Source organism: Zerene cesonia, chromosome 16 (assembly GCF_012273895.1).
Source record: "Zerene cesonia ecotype Mississippi chromosome 16, Zerene_cesonia_1.1, whole genome shotgun sequence".
Taxonomy (NCBI): domain Eukaryota; kingdom Metazoa; phylum Arthropoda; class Insecta; order Lepidoptera; family Pieridae; genus Zerene; species Zerene cesonia.
Window position 1 is genome coordinate 8,875,908 of NC_052117.1, and position 14,399 is coordinate 8,890,306.

The window sequence follows — 14,399 nt, forward strand, 5'->3', positions numbered from 1 at the left end:
GACGGCCTTCCAAGAGTTCGGCAAGTTCTTCGTCATCATGATCAAGGGCTGGTTCTTCGTGCTCATGCGGCCTTTCCTTAAGGCGAAGAAGGGCGAAGCGCCGGCCGCCGATCCCGCCCCGGATGCCTCCATCGAAGATCCAGCCGATTTAACCAACGGGCTGCTCGAACACGGCGAATTGAACAGTTCAGCATTGGACTCCGCCAGCCCGGCCGCAACCGCCGCAACCGCCGCTACCGCCGCAACCGCCGCCACCGCCGCCACCGCCGCGCCCTGATCGACGTGCAGATTGTTGTTTTTCTATACAAGTGTTATATATGAAAAATCGAAACATGCAAATTATTGGTTATGATACGGAATAGTTTAGAGTTGTTAAGTTATCGAGAGCCGTTTCATGTACGAAGTAGGTGTTAGAGCACATTTAAAATTTGTTAAATATAGGATCGCATCCCGAACGACCAGCCGTTGTAGACCTTAGTGACGTTACGTGTTATAGAGTATACATTTGTTATACCACGGAGTATAGAACTGTTTGCGAAAAGTGCAGGTATTTAAGTTGATTTCGATGCGAAATTATAGTCATCGATGAAATTTAGTGATAAGTTCTTATAGGGACTTTACCGAATGATTTGTGATAAGTAATAAGGCTTCAATGCCTCAATTCACTGACGTACAAAGAAGTGTTTGGGTTGTCTTAACACACTTTTAAATTTAGCCATTTGGTATAGAGATTTAGAGACCATATTTAGTGCCTCATAGTTTGAAATTTATCAATACTCTAGCCAGCAAGCTATCTTTTTGCTATGTCTGTAGCCCACTGCAAAATAATTGTTTAAGTTATTTTAGAAGAAGAAAATAATTTAGTATGGTTACTCAAAATAGCTGAATACATATTTTTTACTGATAAAAAGAATTTCTAGATATTTTTTTATAATTATTCTAATGTCCTAGTCGCATTTAACAAGAACTCATTATATATGTTACTGCTAAAATCCGTTTTCCGTTAGTAGGTACGCGTTATCCCTAGTTAGAACTAGTTGTCATTAATTATGTTTCACACAGCCGGAGGCCCCAAAAAAACTCGAATTTACTTATAAAAATACTTTAATTACATATATTAAGATTACAATATGTCTTGCACGATGCAAGTGCTAAAAAGTAATGAATATAATACTTAACTTATTTAACATGAAAACTTAAAATTGCGTCGCGCCAAAGGAATTCGATAGAATCAGTAATAGACGTTCCCGTGCGAACCGTCCATTCGGCGTTGCATTACGGTGCCGTTGGCGTAACTTACGTAATAGGTTTTAGTTAAAGTTGGTTCGAAACGAACATCGGTTATATTACAATTTGACTTCCAATTTTTGACAAAACTACGCTATAATTAGTCATACCATTTTTATTTCGATTTGTTCTTATTCATAATTAGCTTTGCTCCGCGGTTTGCCCGCTTAATACTTGATGTTATATAGTCAAGCCTTCATCAATAGGTGGGCTTTCTAACGCTAACAGAATTTTTGAAATCGGGCCAATAGTTCTGAGACTAGCGCTTTCAACCAAACTCTTCAGCTGTTGTGGTTGGTATCGCACCGGAGTAGCGGCTGACGAGTGCCCCAATAGACTACGTCGTTTCCTACTCGAGACAAAAACCATACCAATAAAACCATATATACCAATATAGGCAACTCTAGATTCCACTGAGGACGGATTTTTCAACCGACTCGCTTGCGAAATATGCGGTTTGACAAGAACTATGTAGTTTTAACTAATATTCAATTTGGAGTATTAGTTAACTTCAGATTTTACTGGGGAGAACTCGTTCTGATGGAAAACGGCTTAGAACACATAACATATACACTGTTAACAATATTTTTGCTTAGTAGACTAAATGACTATATCTAGATAAGATTTCCAAAGACGATTCATTACTAAATCTTAGTAAATGATAATTCATAAAAAGTACAGATATGGGTACGATTTTGACGTAAGGTTATATTAGAATAGAAGCACAGATACGATATAAATTTTGAATGCCTTTTATTTATATTCCAGTTTATATTTAACAATAATATAATACATAAAAGTACAACAAAAAAAATCATCAGACATTTATAATCGTATTATTAAGATACCCTCTCTTCCCTTTTTTCGACAAGACGTGATATCATGGCCGAAAATAATCAGTTATGACTATACATAGATATATACATTTTTTTTTTTAATTTGGCGGCGAATTCGAACGTTGTACAGAGATGTCAAGATGATGGCTTATGACAAAATAAACAAACTTTATAGACTACACTATATTAATTTGATAAGTTAAGCGATTTATTTTATATTAATTTTAATTTGTAAAAACTTTGAACATTAAAGCGTTTTTTATAACCTGTCTTTTATTGGCAAAGACTTGTTGGTTTCTCGTTAGTCTACCCTATCCTATTTACAAACATGATTTTAACTATATGGAAATCTTTGACAATGGTCGTTAACGGCCGTTCCGATCCACAGACAAAATTAAGATTGAGCCATGAGTGTGTAATGTGAGGAGAATCTGTGATCCGAGCTTACGAGCAAGCACCAATAACTAATCAAACAACATGCATGTTAATAACATAATTTAAAATTGGACAAATCGTGCTTTTAAACAACGTCGTCGTGTTTGCATACAAATACTACACTAATGAAAGTTTACAAGAAGTTGTTATTATAACGTATTAACTACCGTTGTCATGGCCTCCAGCTTTCTTAGTTCAAGCATTATTCCCAAAAATCTTTATTGTATGTTTTATTATTTATTTCCTAAGCGTTTAAATTTAAAAAATAGTTTCAGTGATCTAGCGATATCGCAAATGTCCTCCCAACGTCATCCTAAATAGCTTCCGAGTTATGAGTTATGACGTACAAATTCATTTTTGTACACATCCCTCGTCACACACTAAAAGCTGGCATAATTTTTTTTCGATTCGACAACTAGAACAAAAGTGCTGCTCGCGGAACGTTATCCCCGATTTTCTCAAAAGCCACTGGACGCACAAATTTAAAAATTGGGTACAGACTATAATTACACACAATAGTAAACATCTTCATTGGCTTACAATATTCCCAATAGGTTTGTGTAGTCGTGCGAATGTGCCAATAACTGTAATGTAGATTATACATATATGTAATACAATATATGTGTATATATGTAATGCCGAACTAAAACTTGAATTTATTGGCGCCCCAATATAATCTACGCCAACTTTCCAAAGTTAGATTAAAATTGGTGCGGTCATATAGAAAACTAGCTGCGCCCCGTTTAGTAGCCCCTAGTTTCACCCGCGTAAGTCCGTATCCTGTAGGAATATCGGGATAAAAAGTAGCCTTTATGTTATTCCAGTTGTCCAGCTGTCTAGATACTAAATTTCATTGCAATCGGTTCAATAGTTTTTGCGTGAAAGAGCAACAAACACACACACATCCTTACAAACTTTCGCATTTATAATATTAGGGGTTAGGGATAGGGAATGGAGCTCAAATGAAACGCTATGATAATGAAGCACTTCCACGTTGATTTTTAATAAAATAAAAATTTTACTTATGTTTCCAATATAACAAAACAATCATTACTGCCTGATACATATTTATAATATCACATTAAGCAAAATACACAATTCAGTCATTTAATTTGGTAGTGTTAATTATTAGTTATTTGTTGATTATTAAGCCGATTTTTGTTATTATTAAATTTTCTTTTGCAATTCCTAGCACGTTGATTTGATCTTTGATTCCTCTTGGACAGTTTTGTAATTCCAAAGCTTTTGTTGCCATCTTTTCTGAAAAACGGTTTATGTGTGGGTGTGGGAGATTCTTCAGTGTACAATAAGTTTCTAAGAAAATTATTGCTCGACTCTTTATCATATAAATCCACTGCATTTTTAAATAGATCGATTATTCTTTCTGCCAACTTGGGATGCACGGCGACTGCACAGTTTCGGCTGTGGGTTATCGGATCCTGTACACACATACACGTGTCCAGACGAATCGGCTGGCAAAGCTCCGACCTGACGTTAGCACAATACGATTCATATTCTTGCGGCACGCTTTGTATGTCAGAAAATTTTTCCCTCTCTATTAGTCGTCCCGTATACAACGATATTACACATTGATCGAATTTTAAATTATGGTAATACTTAAAAAATCCCCCTAGCAGCGAATACAAGCTCTCGGTGGTGTCACATTTGTTTGGTATTCTAGTAAATGCCGTATTCCAAACGTCAACTATTCTCACGTCATCTTTTTGCTGTAGAGAAATGAACGGACATAAAATGTTCTTCTGCTGCAAATAAAAGACAACAAGTAACGTCAAACAGTAATTTGGCATGAGATTCTCCCCGGTGAAGTGATGTATTTTGGACCAGTATTTGACAATGAGGGCCAGTTGCAGCACGCGCTCGTCGCTCAGCATGTAGTACTCCAGCAGCTGGCTGTTGTGCGCCGCCAGGGGGCCGGAGAAGCTGAGGTCGCAACGTCTTTGGGTCGGGATGTGGTAGAACTTTACAATGGGCACTTTCGCTTTAGTTATAGCTAATACGTTTCGAAATCTCGTGCTGTATGATTTAAGAATTTTCCTCGCTTGGATAACATAAACAGCTCTCGGTTGGTTGAACCAAGGACGAAGATGACAAAGTAGGTCCAGATCGCTGTTTTTCAGCGCCAGCCCCGTTACTACTGAACCGAACACTTCAAACTGACAACCTGAAATAAACAATAGTTGAGAAATTTTGAAAGAATAGAAAAAAAATTATCACGAGGCGGGATTCGAACCCGCGTTTTTTGCCAAACCGTAGAAACGCCTAGCCTCTGGGCCACTCGTGATCCCGCCACAGTAATCGAATTTCTTCTACTCTTTCGGTTTTATGTGCCTAAGGGGCACCCCACGCGAGCGTTTACCCTAGTTTGAACTAGTAGCACCTATGACAAAATGTATACCATGCCATATTTTTTCAAAAATGTCTTCTAATTCTTCAAAGAGATTTTGCATATGTTGAACATCCTCCTTACTCATTCTAATATACTGCAATATATTGTTGACTTGGGTTATAAAATCGCCTTCAAAATTTATCCCTGATGTATTCAATATATCTGAAAATTGGACAAAATGTCAAAATTAAAATTATGGTTATGGTAAACATTTCCATTGGTCTGTCTCAACTAATATACATGTCCACCGAATTTCGGAAAGCAGTTTTTACACAGAAGAGCCGGCAAGAAACACTGTACTACAGTGTTTACACAGTGACTGTAGTCGCTCTTAAAAATTTATGACAATTTTACTTTTTAATTTTTATAAAATGTATATAACGTCAAAGAACAGTCCGGAAATTAATAGACAACATTGAATGGATTTCCATCTTCCAATAATACATTCAATTAAGCTATAGTAGGCTCTCTGTACTATTTAAATTTAGCACTACTAAATTGTTTAATACTATGAGCAAATGTAAAAGTATACACCTTCTCCCATTGCGATCAGTTGTAAGACTGAGCAGAGTTTAACTTGATAACGCAGGCATTTCATATATCATTATCTTTATTTCTGTTCATTGTGTCATAACAATGTTTATTCACCATTTAAGTCAGTGTTACTGTGTATGTGTAAAATATATACTCTGATGGTACAGTAAGGATACCAGTATCTTAGAGAGATATCTTAGTGAGTCACAAACTCATAAATTATATATAGTCCGTATAAGTAAAAACATATAACATATGACTGTTTCTTTAATTTTATATGTAGTTTCTGCTGTCCTGCTCTTAGAAGAATTTCACACATCATAATGCTATGATTGTAGCTTAAATAATCAAATCTAGCTATATCTACAAAAGCTAGATGCCTAATTTCTTGAAGTGAATATGTAGGTGAATAATATTTAATAAAATACTAGCTGAACACTAATTGGATATTTATATTATGGCTACCGCAGTATCAGTGGTGTGAAACGAATCTGTTTGGTGTGCTGTAAACTATGCAAAATGAGCACACAATTGATTTCATCTTGTAGACTACGTTTTTAAAATGGAGATAGGTCTATCGCAATTACAGTCTTCCTGTTCACAACTTTTAACTAAAGATATAACTTTACTAAAATTTCAGGAATACTATTACATGTATTAAAATTAAAAATGTTAAATATTGGCTATATATTTTTTTGTTTCTCAAATTTTTTTCATTTAATTAACAGACATTCCCCAAAGATGTATCCCATACATTTTTTAAAATCTATTCTAGCTGCGCTTCGTGGTTTCACCTGCCATAAGTCCATATCCCATAGGAATATTGGGATAAAAAGTTGCCTATATGTTGTTCCAGTTGTCCAGCTGTGTACGTACCAAATTTCATTGCAATTGGTTCAGTAGTTTTTGCATGAAAGAGTAACAAACACAGTAGTAGGAAGTAGGATTCTATTTTTTAAGTTTCAACAAACTATCAGCAGTCACACAAATCAAATAATACACTGCACAACACAAAATGGTCACTCAAAAACTTTGACAGTGTGAACAAGAATTTCCATTTTTAATAATACTAACAGGAACACTACTAAAGTAATTTTAACCCATTTAAAATCTTCTGGCGCCAACGGTACCTTTCGCAGAAAGACACACAATGTCAGTGTTTGTTGCATTTCATTCTATAATGTACCAAAAAAAAAAATAACAGCACCCACATATGAGCATGTGTTCTAAAGTATAAACTTTTTAATTTATAATCTTCAATATTTATTAATAATCGAGATTATTTATGCCTATGTTTTGTTACACATGAGATTTTAATATATTTTTCATTTAAAAATTACTTTCTCTAGTGGCTAGCTAGCCTCGAAAGTTTTTATGTACAATAGAAAAAGACTGATAAACCTAGCTTAGGGCTAGTTTTTCTGTTAATACTCAATCTAGGTTATAGCATTAGCAAAAATTACTAAGGTCATACCTCATACATGCATTCCATTTAATTCCATTTCTAATATATGACTATGTTGCTGCAATATGCATTATGTTAGACTAGGTTTTTAAAGCTAATGTGCTTTGTATTCTCATTGTAACATCAAGAAATACTCACCGTCCATTTTTTATTTCGTTCGTAAAATAGCTTAAATTTTTAGAAGCAATTTCTATAGATCAACAAAAATGCAAAATAAATATCATATTATAATAACATCAAAGTTCGTTCTATTATGACATTGAGATAGCAAGGTATTGCCATTTTCCTAAAAATATATCTATTGAACTTTGCTACACACACAGCAAAAAAGATCTTAATAGTAAATTCACACGTGGTGTTTTCAGAGGGTAAACTATAAAAAAACGGCACGACAGAAATTACAAAGCACTGTAACATGTATGAAATTAAACGGATGACAGTGGAAGTATTTACAAAACTGAATTTTTTAGTGTGACGGAATACCATTAAATACTCTTTTTGACTGGGTCTTCCCCTAAGCTCAAATTCAAACATGGTCCTGTAAACGCCACGCCGTAAGCGTGTAAAATAATGTTGCCAGTATTATTTAGTTCATATACACCCAGAGTTGGGGAAATTAGATTTTAATATAAAATACGGAGGAATAAGTATGAGGACATATTATATTTTTATATGGGGTATCATTCTATAGGTCTTTTAAATCGAACTTGATTTACCATGACTTGATAATTTATTTATGGATTGTACGTAGAAAATATTTTGAAGTCAAATCTAGACTTTTAACAGCTAAACCATGGCCACAATTAATAAATGCAATTTATTTGTTACATTGTTGAATGTTAGCTATTCGATTTTATTTGTATTATCTAAGAAGGGGGTCGAAAATACACGACATAGAGGAAGGATAAACAACTTGGAAACATCCAAGTCCATAAATTATTTCTAAAATTGGGCTTTTACATATTTAATTCCTTCGCTTCACCACATTGCTAGATTTGATCTAAGAGTACATTAAATTTTGAAAGAAAATATTTTACGTAGGTACTATTTTCGGTACGACGGTTTATATTTTTATATAACCCTTTATACAATAAATAAAAATGGGTGAAAAATATTTTCAGATCGAATGGAATGGGAGAGTTTAAGGGTAAATAATATAATTTGTTTTTTAAATTATTTACTACAAAAAATGTGCTCTCAATACAATAGTGAAATTTTATTGATATCTTTGTTACATTTGAAAAATATTTTTTTTCAGTACGTGCTGCAAAATAATGCGGTTCTTTAATTTATAACATTACTAGCTGTACCCGCGACTTCGTTCGCGTTTGTCAATAAATACTTAGATTTACTTTCGCCCCTCCCCCCTCAGACACCGTATCGATTCCCAGGATGAAAAGTAAATAAGATCCTCGGAGTTGCTATAACCATAGCAAGTTTCATCAAATTCCGTTTAGTAAATTTTGTGTAATTTTCATTCTAGATACAGACAGACAGGCAGACAGACAAAAATTTTTTGAATTGCACTTTATACTTCAGTATTGACAATAAAACGCCCCACAAAAAACATTCTAAATATCTTCAATGTATAATACAGAATTTGACCCCGACCATGTTTATTATAGTATAGATATATGATGGCAAAATAATTTTAAATGTCCATAGAATACAATTTTTAAATTATAAATTCTAAATGACATTACTGAAGTTACCAAAACTGCATATTCCGTTATGTACAGTAATTATTTTAAGAAAATCTTGTAAGTTTGTCGACGTTTAAACCATTTATAGCTGATAAGACTTTATTTTTGTGTTTGTAAACAAAACAATCCATTTTGTATGATGAATGACTTTTATATAATTCAAAAAATAGTTTTTTGTTATTAAAACTATTTTTGACCGACTTTAATAAAAGGAGCAGGTTAGCAATTCGACAGATATTTTTGTGTTTGTTACCGCATAACTTTTATAAGATGAGCCGATTTTAGGATTCTTATATTATTTCAAAGCTGGTGCCTCGCATGTGGTCCAAGTTAAATTACGTCTAATTCTAACATTTGGGAGTCGGTTAAGCTTTTTGGTAAAAATGATTATTCATAAGATATTGTTGTTTTCTTACACGATGCTACGCGCCTGGTTTTAACCGAATTTAATATCCAAAGATCTCATTGTGCTGTAGATGTACTCATATTGTATTTTATCAACCAGAAGTTGTCGATAACTATGCCTCCAAGATCCACTGACACCTGTCAAATAGATTTCAATATGTTAATATGTAAAGGTGACTTACTGATCTATTTACGCACAGCCCAAACTACTAGGCCGATTGGGATGAAATATGGCATGCAGATAGATAGATATATAGCCACTAGGATGCTGGTATCCCCTAAGAATGGATTTTGATAAATTTTACCCCTTGTTCCATGAAAGTTTATTTGAAGTGATATTTAGTTTAGTTTATAAGAAAATTGCTTATTAACGTTTTTATTTAATTACTAGACGCTCGTCCCGGCTTCGCCCGGATATCAAGATTCCTGTTTTATCCCAAGGGAGCATTTAATCGGGATAAAATGTATGCTATCACCCAAGTCAGCTCATACCCCAACTGTATACCAAATTTCATCAATATACGTCCAATAAATTCAGCGTGATTAACGGACAAACATCCAAACAAACAAGTTATCACCGCCTGATGATATGAGGTGAGGAAAAGGATATCACAGTAGCATGCTTCTATTTCACGCCGATGTCCTGTGGGGGTGTGGTACCTTAAGGGGTATATTACACTATCATTTATCTAGGATCATATAAGTGATCATATGTTTGATCTAAGTATATTACATTTTCCAATAAAATTGACTCATAGATCTATGATCCAAGATGTATGATAGTGTAACATCCCCCTAAAGCGAGCTCGACTTCAACACCAATAACTTATGTAAAGTTATACCATTGATTTTGAAGCAGCTAGAAATAACTTTATAGCGTGTACCTCGACATATAAAGTATCTAATTTCATTTGTATTGATTGACAACTTTTATGAAGCACTAGCTTTTGCCCGCCGCTTCGCACGCGTATATCGGTGTAATTAATAGATTTTATTATATAAACCTTCCTCTTGAATCACTCTATCTATTAAAAAAAACCCCATCAAAATCCGTTGGGTAGTTATAAAGATTTAAGCATAGGGACATAGGGACAGAGAAAGCGACTTTGTTTTATACTAGGTAAAACGATAGTGATGAGAGAGAATGCCATTAAAATATGCTATTATTCTTCATAATCCATACAGCTAAGGAATGGAATTCCCTCCCTACCACTATTTTTCCTAGACAATGGAGCCTGGAGCTCTTCAATGCCAGGGTGAATAGGCACCTCCCAGGTAGACGTGCACAGGTAGGATTGTGGTCAAACGTCTGCTTATCGATTATATAAAAAAATATGCTTATGAGTATCTTTACCTGTTCAAAGTTTAAATGCGTGGAGTTAAACGCTTTAAATTTTGTGTAGCCATAGTCTTGAGAACGGAAAGCCGACCAGCTGGCGGCTGAATCTGGTAACATAACAAACACATCAATAAACACGACTTCAAAGGTCCAAATAACTATATGTATTATTTTTAATTGTAACGTATAATTAAATACATTGGTTAAAAAAAAAAAACTGAAAAACGGATTTGCTCACAGAGAACAAGTTAGTTAATCACTTATTTAAACCTGGCAATCCTTAACTTGATCCCTGATGTGTGCATAGAATGAAAATATTCCGTTTGATATGGGTCAAAATCGTGTCAAATGGGATCGATCACGTACAAACACACGTGATGCTGATTACTTACGTTTAAAGTGGTCCCTTCCCTCTTGGCAGCCCGCAGACCCCGTGACTAAGTGAACCGGGGCACTGTGTAAATTGGTTAAATGATATTTTAATCTATACATGTAAATAATGTCTGTTTCTGTTGAAATCATCGTTTTTAATACATATTTACGAATACATATTACGGTTTTATTGTGGGAGTCGAGCACGCTTCGGCACGAATTGGGCCAGCTCGCACCGGGGAAGTACCACACCCCCACAGAAAACCGGCGTGAAATAGTGGCATGCCACTGTGTTTCGTACGGTGAGTGGGGGAGCCGGAGGCCCATTTCCTTTTCCTCACCCCTCCCAGTCCATTCCTTCTTTCCAGTCGTTAATCCTTTCCTTTTCCTTTACCCCTTAAAAGCGGGCAACACCTTCGCAGAGGCACTACCTTTGCGAATGTTCATGGGCGGTGGTGATCGCTTACCATCAGGCGAACCACCAGCCCAGTTGCCCGCTATGACATAAAAAAAAAAAAAAAAAAAAAAAAAAAAAAAAAAAAAAAAAACGGTACATACACTAAAATATTTTAAATATTTGTCTGTTTCGGCTTGTCTCTGGAACGGGTGGACCGATTTTGACGGGACTTTTGAAGATAACTGAGGAATAACTTCGGTAGGTTTTTTTGCAATATACTCATAGAAACATTGTGATTCAAAGGAAAAGCTTATTTATGCGGGTGAAACTGCGGGACGCAACTAGGTTCTAATATTATGTATGGTACGAAGGGGCTATGTGGTTGCCGCCACGGGAGGCACGAGCTTTCAAATTAAAACAAAATATAGACAAAATCACCCAGTCAAAGTACTGAGATAAACAACAAAAATAAAGAGGAATTGAGAACCTTTTTTTCGAATTCGGTAAAAAAAAGTGTTTAACATTTAACATTAAGCACATCACCACTACTCAAATTGATCAAGAATAAAATAGAACACACACACAGACAGCGGGAATAAATAACGGGAAATGGGGATCGAATTTATTATTAAATTAAATTGATGGTGGTTTTTATAAAACTTGGATTATCATTTGTGGGAAAAACATTTTTCATATATTTAAAGTAACTTTTTTGTCCATTTAAATGATATTAATAAAAAAAATAATAATAAAAAAATCGTTTACATGCTGTTTAACCATATTTCTTTTGGTTGAAAGACTAAAAATATATTTGAGATGAGGGACATTTTTCGTATTTATTTGGGGGTTATAAAGGTATTCGTATTTTTTTAAAAGAATAGACAATTTTATTGAGCCTTGATCATATTATTTTTATTTATTCTGTTTTAAATAACTGAAACGTTTCCTTGTCGCGAATTCTCTTACCTTTTTAATATATTTGACACTTTCAAATAGACGCCTTCTTGCCACGAAGAGAGAAAAAAAGAAAAAAAACGAATTTTACGTTTTTAACGTTTACAAAGTAATACATTTAAAGTTAGATATTTAAAGTATTTAGCAACTTCGATAGTTCAGGTAAATTGTAATGAAAATATAAATTGAATGTTAGTTTAATCGCGAATGGTAAATTTTTGTAATACAGCTTTGCCAGTAGCTTCTACCACGATTTTTTTAATTATTAGTGTTTAAACTTTAAAATATTTGAAACTTATTTTTTTAGTACTGGGCATAACTGAGAGAGGACAGAAACGAAAAAGTACTATTTCTCAATAAATTTATTATATTTTCTAAAAATGAACCAAATTTACATAAAAAGTACACTTATCAATAAAATCACATATTGCATTTCTCACAAATATCTTTGGACAATTCTGTTTCGAAATAAGATTCAATATAAAAGATAAAGAATTCTCATCATACTTATCATATGATCACATCAAATATTCTATTTAATAATCATAATAAGATATTCTAAAAAGAAAAAAAAAAATCTAATAACAATTAAGAAAAAAACTAATCAAGCCTTCATCATCAGAACAAGACGAAACTAGACAATTTCAATTGAAAAAAAATCATCAAAATCACTTCCCCCCACTCACAAGTTCTGAGGTAACAAAGCCAAATAAAAAAATTACATTCGAATTGAGAACCTCTTCCTTTTTTTGAAGTTGATCAAAAATACAAGTCACGAATAATAAACATACATACATAAAATATACAAAAAAGTCATGTTATCGTCATGATTCTATGAGTGAGTTCTGAAAGTATAGCACATGAGTATGGGACATGAGTATTAAAACTCATACGCCAAGTGTTTGTCTTTGATAATCCACACGGAATCAACCACTTGACCTTTGAGGTCTACATCCACCTGCAAAAGGAACTTTATATTAACAGTTATAAAGCATATTTTTGCTTTAAATAGTCCAATTAAATAAAAAGTCCATGTCGAACATAAAATATTGACGTGTTTTAAAATCTGCTTTAAACTACGAAAATATCAAATATCAATAAATTACAAAATAACGAATACAAAATTTCATATAAAAAGTCACCAAAAAACAATCAGCTACCAACCTGTTCAAAATAAATGTGAGTATTGTTATACGCCTGGAACCTAGTGTAACCATAGTCGCTCGACCTGAAGGCGGACCACGCCGCGGGGTTTGCTAGACAATACAATTATCTATTTACTTAATCATCTATATTCATAATAAAAAGCTGAAGAGTTTGTTTGTTTGGTTGAAAGTGCTAATCTCAGGAACTACAGGTCCTGCCCATTTTTTTAGCTATGTACTAGCTATGTACCTTGTATATACACTGATCTAAATATTTAACATATAAATTTACAACGTTACAAACGGATGCAGCATTTACTGATATAAACACAAACAAAAAATACACATGACTTATGATACAACGGTGATTATAAAAAAAAATAAAATTTTTCAAATCATAATTTTAAAATACGAATTTCAATAACGATTGTTTGGGTGAAGAGATTTCACAAAGCAAAATACTCACGTTTAAACCCATCCGTATTTTCTTGGCAGCCGGCCGAGCCGGTTATGATGTGCACAGGTGCCCTGCAACCAAGCATACATTGAAATTATACAAACGCTATGAAAAAAAAAAATTAAAAAATGTTAAAAAAAATATCTGAAAAAATTGCTGTAGTACATATAAAAATAAAATTATAAAACTAAATAAGTACATGCTACTAAAGCATTGATTCATGCGGGCGCAAGTAAACTAAATTGATGTTTATTCTATAACAAAAATAAAAGCGAAAAAATCTAGAAATAAAAAACCTTTAAATCTCTTAACACAAAAAAATTAAGCACGTGATTCAAAACTTACATATCGTCTTTAAAAAAACAGACTTCTCGGATGCGTGCTATGGTCATACGGGTAAGTGAAGTTTAAGTAAATACTTACCATATTTTATGTTTTTTTTTTTATAAACCAACTTCCGCAATAAATATATTGTATGTAAGAAAAAATGTAAAAGTTACGATTTCACACATTTAAAAACACTGAATAATAAAATATTTTAGTAATTGTTGTAATGAATTATATCACGCCAGTAAATTTCGGTTAATTGATGTCATGTTCAAAATTGTTGTATAAATGTTGATTAGAAAAAAAAAAAAAAAAAAACTAGATAATAGCTGCGCC

The 14,399-nt window shown here is 33.6% G+C and overlaps 3 protein-coding genes across 9 annotated transcripts in view; 1 reads left to right on the plus strand and 2 right to left on the minus strand.

The window, feature by feature from the left end:
* LOC119833082 (terminal uridylyltransferase 7-like) overlaps nucleotides 1–277 on the plus strand; it is a 5,533-nt gene extending 5,256 nt beyond the window's left edge. Inside the window, exon 6 of the mRNA XM_038356954.1 lies at nucleotides 15–277. Coding sequence (XP_038212882.1) covers nucleotides 15–277 — 263 coding nt within the window. The remainder of the gene's footprint in view (nucleotides 1–14) is intronic.
* A 3,344-nt stretch (nucleotides 278–3,621) lies between these two features.
* On the minus strand, nucleotides 3,622–7,289 carry LOC119832740 (terminal uridylyltransferase 4). 4 transcript variants are annotated; one of them, XM_038356467.1, is made up of 4 exons: nucleotides 7,103–7,285; nucleotides 6,974–7,022; nucleotides 5,047–5,127; nucleotides 3,622–4,740 (listed from the first exon to the last, which is right to left on the minus strand). In XM_038356467.1, exons 3-4 carry the CDS (start codon nucleotides 5,048–5,050, stop codon nucleotides 3,680–3,682), a joined length of 1,065 nt encoding a protein of 354 aa, XP_038212395.1. In that variant the 5' UTR covers nucleotides 5,051–5,127; nucleotides 6,974–7,022; nucleotides 7,103–7,285; the 3' UTR covers nucleotides 3,622–3,679. The 4 variants fall into 4 exon arrangements, with proteins under 4 accessions (XP_038212395.1, XP_038212392.1, XP_038212394.1 ...); XM_038356466.1 differs by having other exon boundaries at nucleotides 3,623–4,740; nucleotides 4,975–5,127; nucleotides 7,103–7,282; XM_038356464.1 differs by lacking the exon at nucleotides 6,974–7,022 and having other exon boundaries at nucleotides 7,103–7,289.
* An 861-nt stretch (nucleotides 7,290–8,150) lies between these two features.
* The window catches only part of LOC119832739 (acid phosphatase type 7), a 15,204-nt gene continuing 8,955 nt past the window's right edge, over nucleotides 8,151–14,399 (minus strand). Inside the window, exons 8-10 of one of the 4 annotated variants that reach the window (XM_038356460.1) lie at nucleotides 10,804–10,865; nucleotides 10,427–10,518; nucleotides 8,151–9,210 (exon numbers count right to left, since the gene is read on the minus strand). In XM_038356460.1, the coding sequence (XP_038212388.1) occupies nucleotides 9,130–9,210; nucleotides 10,427–10,518; nucleotides 10,804–10,865 (235 nt within the window). In that variant the 3' untranslated portion in view covers nucleotides 8,151–9,129. Of the gene's footprint in view, nucleotides 9,211–10,426; nucleotides 10,519–10,803; nucleotides 10,866–12,477; nucleotides 13,093–13,298; nucleotides 13,391–13,745; nucleotides 13,808–14,399 lie in introns of those variants that run through there. The other 3 variants (XM_038356459.1, XM_038356462.1, XM_038356461.1) reach the window with 3 other exon arrangements.